General features: G+C 33.7%; 1 protein-coding gene across 1 annotated transcript; it reads left to right on the plus strand.

Annotated features, from left to right (window-relative positions):
- Positions 1–210: 210 nt before the first annotated feature.
- LOC126779785 (uncharacterized) lies at positions 211–9,378 on the plus strand. Its single transcript, XM_050503921.1, has 4 exons — positions 211–451; positions 7,070–7,135; positions 7,598–7,735; positions 7,807–9,378. Exons 1-4 carry the CDS (start codon positions 211–213, stop codon positions 9,066–9,068), a joined length of 1,707 nt encoding a protein of 568 aa, XP_050359878.1. The 3' UTR covers positions 9,069–9,378.
- Positions 9,379–9,687: the final 309 nt, after the last annotated feature.

Raw genomic sequence — 9,687 nt, forward strand, 5'->3', positions numbered from 1 at the left:
TAACAAATACATAAGGATACGATTTTTTTCGTTACTTTTACACCTCTAGATTTAAGACGAATTCATTTGAAAAAATAAAATGGGACGAGGAACAATGAGACAAACTAAACTCTATATGAGGTGAGAACCTTCCGCAATTTGGCTAACGAGTCTGATCAGGAAAGAAAACGGTTTAGCATCTTAAAATCAAGAAAGACACATCCCTAGCCAATGGCACTTAACGAAAATAAATGTCCAAGTGCTCTGAAGAAAGCAAACGTAAAGTCTCTCATGGTAAAACAATATGGAGACGAATGGGAGAAAGATAGAACATTTCCTTGGTACGAAAAATTATTGAGTGAAAATTTCACTGAACCTGTTGATACAGAAGCAGATGTTCCTGACAATCATGATTATGATTCTAATCGCGATTGTCTGGAACCAGAAATAGCCATAATAGTTGAAGTTTTTCGTTTAACCTTCATTGTCTTACTACTGTAACCGAACGATTAACAACAGCTGATCAGCTAAGATCATGACCTCATGTCCTCGCTACCCGATAGGTAAGTAGTTACTAAATGTAGTCTATTGAACTACTCAGTAATGTATCAAAATAGTTTTATCTTGTTCTATCTATGGCGATATACCGAGGCCACAACAAGGGCCTCAAGGCCAAATTAAAGCTGACCGACTGTGTCGGCAATTAGAAGAATTGTTAAACTCCAGGTGGAGAAGTAATAAAGCCAAGGGACAAATGGAAAAAAGTAAGATTCTAACAAAACCGCTGAAAAAATATTTTACGGTTCTCTATTATTATCATTCATTCATTTCATTATTATCAATCTTCAATACTTCAAGACTAGGAAATGATTGATGAGAACATTCATAACAAAAATTAACAAATAAATCTAGGTGTGGGCGTCGCCTGCATCGTCGCCCACCACATCCACGCCGCGACGCCGTGGGCTTCATTAAGCATTTCAAACAACCTTCGAACGAGCTGGCAAGCGGTGAGCGGCGAAAACAAATTGTATACAACCTATGAAGTATGACACAGATACCTTGAGCTAAGTACGCACTTGCTTCAAGGCAATGCCGTGGCACTTTTGATAAGGTTATTTTAATAGTTTAGCCGTTCTCTAAATATGTCCACTGCTGACGCTACCGCGGTCGTAACTAGTCTAGCTAAGACATACCACCACAAATCACGCCGTCTGCCGCGTCTCCCGCCGCACCGCGCACCGCACCGCCAGAAAGTGTGGCCAGGCCCTAATGATGATTACAATGAGAACGATGTTTCCCGACATGTATTTATTAATTTATATGTTTATATTTTTTTCAAGACAAAATGTTTCCATTGCCACGTTGCAACGTCTGCAAATTTCATCTTGTTGACTGATTATAACAGAATTAAAACTTTGAATTTTCTTAGTTGTACGCAAATTGGTAGAAATAGCAGCTGTAATTAGCCAGCCAAGTTTATAAATTCTTAGTTTAATAAGACCTGGACCCAATGACTGCTCGTCGTTACCTAGAACATCCTAAAACAAGCCTGCACCACTGAGTACATCGATGGACGATGGAATGTTGAAATTAGGATCGGCAAGTTTTAAATTCTTTGGTAGTTTTAAATTATCTAAGTTAATAGGAGCAGCTGCAATCGAACCTGTTAACTCTTTAAGCAAAAAACAAGCTAGCGTTACATAATATTTTTCGTGTATTGAAATAAGTTAAGGAATGAAACTCTCTGTTATGTGGTTAGACGAGTTGTTGCCAATACCTATAACGCTATTTTTTTTATTTGGCTTGATTCGAAACTTAAATATTCTTTTAATTGTTTGCTGATAAATGATGATTGACTTTCACATAGTATTAGTAAACGTAGTAGTTAAAGAAGACAAATTGGTATCGAGTTCTTTCGTTTGATGAAGCAATGTATTGTGTTACAAGTACGACAAGGGTCTAGTTTACAATTATAAGTTTGATGTCCTCCCCTTAAACAATTCAGGCATAGTTTTAATCAAAATTCTTTCGTTTAAATATGCCACATTCATATATTTTGTGATCTCCGTTGCAAATAACGCAAGATTTAAAATTGTTACAATTGTTTTGCAAAGATGTAAAAGATTTCGCTCGTTCACTATTAAAATTAGGGCCTGTAGGCCGTGAAGAGCTACCTGACGCCTTTAGTCTATCTATTTTATTACGATGTAATGTTTTTAGTATATCAGCACGATTTGTTAAGAATTTATTAAATTGAGCTAGCGTAGATACCTCATCCTACGTACGTGCCTAGTTTAGATGACACTATGTGTATTATTAATATATCCCAGTGCTGAGTAGGCTGACCAAGACTACACAAAACGCGCAAGTTCTTTGTAACGTGCTCCACAAGAAAACGTAGGGATCGATCAGATTCGCGACTCAACTGATCAATTTTAAAAAGAGCATTTAAATGATGATTTATTAGCTGTCGTTATTGTCATATCTCTCACATAGCAAGCGCCACGCATCATCATAGTTAGCCTCGGAAACCTCAATTTTTGAAATAATGCGAGCGGCATCACCTTCTAAATATGATGTCAAATAATGAAATTTATGAATAGTCTTAATGCGATCGTTATTGTGTACAACTGGTAAGAAAGTGTCACGAAACTCCAGCTATCGAAAGTAGGCACCATTGAACTTATTAATTTGTAATTGCGGTAATTTATATTCTGTTTCAAAATGATCGTGATGACATCGAGACAAGGAAGAGGTATTTTGCTCGTCTTTGCGACTGTTAGAATCAGTAATAATAGTTTGAGCAATCGCAATACATGTCGCACAATCTTGCTCAATAGTATCTCGCTCATTTATTGCCAATGCCAAATTATCTGAATTTAAAACATCAATTGAATCTTGCAACTATTCGTATTGAATAGCTAATAAACATTTTTTTTCTAATTTAATTGATAATTCCGATAATTGAATTGGAGATAAATCCTCCTTTATTGAAATAGTATCAATATAATTTTTAAATTTAGTTATACGACCTATTATAGAAGAACGCTTAGTAAGTAATGTATTTAGATCATACTAAAAATTAATGTCGCTAATCATTTTTGATATTAAATCAAAATAGTAATAATAATAATAAAATCGTATTAATAATTAAAATAATCGCTCACTCTCCTCAATTTGGTGTCACCTGGCTCGCGAACCACGAATCGCAATACCCGTTGCACGTACAAAATGGCCGCACAGCTTCGTCTCGATTAAGCTGAAATAGTCGCCAAAAAAAACGTTAAATACATATACGTTTTCAATAATTATATATATTTATATATTTATGCTTCGTTAAAACAAAGAACGAAAATACTAACAGCTTTATAAATTATTTAAAATTTTATGTTCTCAATGTAGGTAGGTACATAATATATTCTCATATTTTAATTAATCGTAAATATATCATATTTACTAGTATATAAAAAACTAATGAGATTAAGGAACGTTTTAAAGTAAAATAATGTATATAGGTATAGGTAAATAGGTATTAGGTATTAGATGTAGGATTGGGTATAAAATTGGAAAATAGCTGGGCACTTAGCTTATTAGTTAGATCGAAGCGTTGATTGTATTTACGCGCAGACTTCTGTAGTGTCTTTCTTATCTTCAGAAATACGATCACTCTTCCAGCTGGGTTACTCTTGCAACGGATGATGCAATAGTTGGATCGTCGAATAAACGCCGAAACGTAATTGCGTATTTCTTATTTCTCGTTGATCGTTTCCGTAAATTGCAATTAATGTATTCGTTTTGTCACACGGTCGCCAAATGTATTCGTTTTGAGATTGTGGAAATCAAAAAATTATTGTTTTCAAGATAGATTTATTGTTCATTGACGTTACAAGAAAGATATTGAATAAGAATAATTTGTAGGTAGGTAAAAAAGAAAATCATATGTAGACAAAGTAAAATAATGTTGCCATTCTAAAAACAATGTGCGCTTCAACAGTATTGAATAATTTTGTAGCGAATATGGATGGAAATTGCGGTGACTGTGCGACTATATTTAAAAGCAAAATTAAAGAAAAGTGAGGCTTATAAAACCAAAGGCAGCTAAACCTAATGTCGGAAAATGAGTTAACCATGGCGCCATCTAGTTTAGCCAGTTGGACACGCTTTAGCGTATTCATTTTACTAACGAATGTGAAATTTAAAAATTTATCATACTCTGGCACTTGAAAGTTTGAAACATAAGCAATGACGTGATACGCGACATGAACTAATGTTACTACTTACGAAACAACCGTAACCGTAACAGCCTGTGAATGTCCCACTGCTAGGCTAAAGGCCTCCTCTCCTCTTTTTGAGGAGAAGGTTTGGAGCTTATTCCACCACGCTGCTCCAAGGGGGTTGGTGGAATACACATGTGGCAGAATTTCAGTGAAATTAGACACATGCAGGTTTCCTCACGATGTTTTCCTTCACCGTAAAGCACGAGATGAATTATAATCAAAAATTAAGCACATGAAAATTCAGTGGTGCTTGCCCGGGTTTGAACCCACGATCATCGGTTAAGATTCACGTGTTCTTACCACTGGGCCATCTCGGCGTTACTTACGAAACGAACAAAACAATAATTAATAACAATAATCAATAGACCCTGTTACGGCTTCAGGAAGCGCCTACTAAATAAATATAGCAATTCCGCATACACTAATTCATTTTACATTACTTTTAATTTTTTACCTACCTACATAAATATTTTTAATTTTATATAACTTTTTACTATCGAACGAACGCTGTGTCTCTGTTTCAAAAGTGAATAATATACTTTTACTCCGAGGTTAAATCGTTTGATTTTAACTTCAATTAGAACCCACTAAAGTTCTAACATGCGACCGTGACAGGACACTATCAAAAATATTATATTATAGTAAAGTCCAAAAATCATCTTCTTCATACACCGCGTGTTTCGGAACTTGGATTGTGAAGGCCAATCTGAAAGAAAACGCACAGCAAGCTTAAGGTCAATGGTTAAACGGGGTCCACTATCATTCACGGCCAGCGTAGCATCCAAAGCAACGCATCCTGGTTCCAAGAACGAGGAATTAAAGATAAGTGCCCTGGTTATTCCTTAGCCTAATTATTTCCAAATATTTTTCACTAAAGTCCATCATACCTACTTCCTATTTTCTCCGTATTCTCTGTGTTTCATTTGCGTAAAGAAGTTATATCTCAAACTACATTTAATTTTAATACAATTAGATTAACAATATAAGTGATTAGTTTATTAAAAATATAGTTTTCGTAATAAGTTAAAGGAAATATTGTTTAATAAAATAGTATCCACAAAATAATTAACACTTTTTGAAAATTACATTATATACCTAAAAATAAGTAAAAACATAAAAGATTAAAATTTAATTCATTTTACAATTGCATTTTTTTTTCATTGTGTTTGCCGAACATTCCAGATCGCGGCCGTTAGCCGTCGCGTTGCGCGAGCTACGTAGCGGTTTGAAGCGCTGATTCATCGTGTGCCAGCGCTGCAAAGCGGCTTAGGGCCAGCTGACCCAAGTGTCGTCACTCGAGGAGATTAAGATAAGATTTAATATTTTTATTTTTAATCTTAATTTTGTTGACGATTCCTTTTAATAGTTGTTTTATGTACTGTGTTCTACCTATTTAATTAAATACAGTTACTTACAATATATAGATACATACAAAAGCATATTTTTTTTTATATTATATTATAAATTAGTAAAGAAGTTTAAAATATAATCATGGCATTATCGAATACTAAAACTTTACAGGATTTGTTTACAAGACGCTGTTCTATTAAAGGTCAAATAACTAAATTTAAAAATTATTTGGAAAAAATTACTACTTTCACTGAATTATCAAATCTTGAAATTGCTGAATTAACTTTGAAATGTAATAAATTTGAGGGATTGTCAACATAGTTTGATGAGCTGCAGAATCAGATTGAGGTTCTTAATTCTGAAAATTTATACTCAGAAATCGATGAAAGAGACAACATTGAGCAGGATATTATTTTGACGATTGCAACTGCTAAAACTTTGTTAAATAAATTTAATACTAAAGACGACTTAAATCGTCAATCATTTGTACAAGAAAGCCAATGTAGTCTCGATCAAGATTTAAATGTTAAACTACCTAAAATTCAAATTCAAAAATTTTATGGTGCTTACTTTCGTTGGTTGGAGTTTCGCGATACCTATTTGACTTTAATACATAATAATGACCGCGTCCCGATAATTAATAAATTTCATTATTTGATTTCATACTTAGAGGGTGACGCGGCGCGAATTATTTCAAATCTCGAAGTGTCAGCGGCGAATTATAATAACGCTTGGAGTTTACTCTTGGAACGTTATGACAACAAAGGACTACTTATCCACCATCATTTAAATTCTTTATTTAACGTATAAAATATAACACGGGAATCGGAAAAATCATTGAGATACTTAGTTTATCACGTCACTAAGAATATTCGAGCTCTGTCAACCCTGGGGCTGCCTACAGAGCATTGGGATATGATTATCATATTCATGTTGTCTTCTAAACTAGACAACACTACCCTACTAAAATGGGAGGAGCTTAGTAATACCATTAATGACGTACCGAAGTTAGATCAATTTTATAAATTTTTAAATAATCGTGCTGATGTTCTTGAGTCAGTAAATAGAAATAGAATTAATAATCAAAATAAAAATCAAAATAGCATTACTTCAAATGACAATAAATTACAAAAACCTAATATACAAACTAAAAAAATATTTACACACATTAATCAAAATAAACAAAATGCATTTTTATGTATTATTTGTAATTATATTTGTTTGTAATTTATTTGTTTTTAAATCTAAAAGAGAACAAGAAAGGTTTGCTGATGTGGCAAAGTATAAACTCTGTGCTAATTGTTTGCGCCAAGGTCATCCTACTGCTGAATGTCGAATGGGACCCTGCCGTAAGTGCAAGGGTAAGCATAATACCATGCTTCATAAACCTACTTCAGAGGACCAGACGAATTCATCTGTTAATTTTAGTAAGCAGAGTAATAATGTTCTTTTATCAACAGCCTTAATAGAAGTTTGCAATCCGTACACGGGCAAGGCAGAACGTGTTAGAGCATTATTAGACTCAGGTAGTCAATCGTCTTTTATTAGTGAGTCATTAAAAAAACGCTTATCTCTCTCTTCTAATCCTATTGACATTAAAGTCATGGGTATTGGCAATAATATAGCGAGTAATATAGCCGAAAGCTGTGTAGTGACAATTAAATCTTTGAATACTTCATTTTGTACAACTTTTTCTTGTTTTGTACTTGCTGAATTGACAGGAGAACTACCTAACACTCTTATTGATAAATATATTTTCAAATTGCCTAAAGATTTAAAGTTAGCCGATCCATCTTTTTATATGCCTGGACCAGTTGACTTTTTAGTTGGTGCAGATATATTTTGGAATCTATTAAAATGCGATCAAAGGGTATTAGGTCCGAATTTACCTATTCTAAGAAATTCCTTGTTAGGTTGGTTGATAGCAGGTCCGATAAATGTAAACGTTAAAGAACATATTTACTGTAATCACACTATTACTCCTAAAGGTAATAATAATTCTGAAATTGACAATTTATTAACTAAATTTTGGCAACTTGAAGAGGTTCCTACTAAAACCGTTTTAAGTGAATCCGAAAAGACTTGCGAAGAACATTTTCTAAATAATACCTTTCGCACTAACACAGGTAGGTTTTGTGTAAAATTGCCATTGATCGATACGCCAGATTGTCTTGGAGATTCATTTACTTTGGCTAAGAAACGATTTCTTTACTTAGAAAAAGATTTCGGAAAAATTATCTTTTGAAATCACAATATATAGATTTTATAAATGAATATGCCGATTTAGGTCATCTATCAGAATCTGTTATTTCAAATCCGGAAAACTCATATTTCTTATGTCATCATGCTGTTTATAAAGAAAGTAGTGAATCAACCAAGTTGCGAGTTGTGTTTGATGGCTCTGCTGCAACATCATCAGGCTTTTCTCTAAACAACCTTTTATTGGTGGGGCCAAACCTACAGGATTCTCTTTTCTCCATTTTAATTCGTGCAAGACAACATAAATATCTGTTAACTGGTGACATAGAAAAGATGTATCGACAAATACTTGTTAAAGATACTGATCGCGATTTGCAGCTTATATTATGGAGAAAAGACGAGTCATTACCCCTCAAAACCTTACGTTTAAATACCGTGACTTACGGAACGTCAAGCGCGAGTTATTTGAGCACGAGATGCCTATGGCAGATTGGTGATGAATGTGAGAATAGTCTAATAAAAAATATTATACAGAAGGATTTTTATGTGGATGACTTAATAACAGGTGCTGATGAAGAAAATCAATTACGTTTTATTAAGGATTCAGTAATTAAAGCGTTACATACAGGTTGTTTTAATCTACGGAAATTTAAGTCAAATTTGCCAAATTTTCAAAATGATGGTACGGATAAACAAGATAATTTAACTTTCAGTGAATCATCGAACACACTCGGACTTGGTTGGAATCCAAACAATGACAATTTGCATTTCCCTACAATATTAGTTTCAAAATCTGAATTAATAACTAAACGCAGTATTATGTCAAATTCATTCAAAATATTTGATCCTTTAGGACTACTCAGTCCATATATTATTTTAGTTAAAATAATATTACAAATGTTATGGAAGGCCAAAGTTGATTGGGATGAGCCTGTCCCTAATGATATTAAAATGAAATGGGAAAATTTTAACGACAACCTATTATATTTGTCTAAAATGCAGATTCCAAGACGCACTATATGTGATTCTCCCAAGATTATAGAATTTCATTCTTTTAGTGACGCTTCTGAAGTCGCATTTGGTGCTTGTATTTACATACGCTCTGTAGACCAAAATCATAAATTTAATATAAGGCTTTTGTGTGCTAAATCGAAAGTTGCACGTTTGCAACCTATGACCATACCACGTTTGGAGCTTTGTGCAGCTCTTCTATCAGCAAGTTTAATATCAGCAAGTCTAATAGCGTCCTCAAGTCTATAAGGTATAACCCAGCTCGTGTTTATCATTGGTGTGATTCCAAGGTGGTTCTGGGTTGGATCAATGGCAATCCTAGTAAATTAAAAACATTTGTGGCAAATAGAGTTGTCGAGATCAAAGAGACCACAAATATCTCATCATGGCGTTATGTTCCTACTAAATGCAATCCAGCTGATCTTATTTCAAGAGGCGTTGAAGCTATAAATTTAGTGAACAACGATCTATGGTGGTCCGGACCAACTTTTCTTAATCAATTAGAATCCGAATGGCCAATTACTAATTTTAATTACAGACTTGCCTGAAATAAAATCTTCTGTTGTAATTAATTCAACTGAACCTATTATAAAAATAGAAAATTATTCATCCTTCTCAAAAGTACAAAGAACCATTGCTTATGTCAAACGTTTTATCTATAATTTAAAAAATGCGTCTAACAGACATACTGGTTATTTAAGTACTAAAGAATTAAATGAGGCTTTTTTCTTTCTGTGTGGCATCGCTCAACAACAGAGTTTTCCACAAGAATTAAATACTTTGGCCAATAAATGCAGCCTAAGTCCTAAATGTAAAATTTTATCTTTGGCGCCTTTTCTAGATAATTTAAATTTGATTAGAGTAGGTG

The sequence above is a fragment of the Nymphalis io genome, chromosome 29, assembly GCF_905147045.1.
Source record: "Nymphalis io chromosome 29, ilAglIoxx1.1, whole genome shotgun sequence".
NCBI classification, from domain to species: domain Eukaryota; kingdom Metazoa; phylum Arthropoda; class Insecta; order Lepidoptera; family Nymphalidae; genus Nymphalis; species Nymphalis io.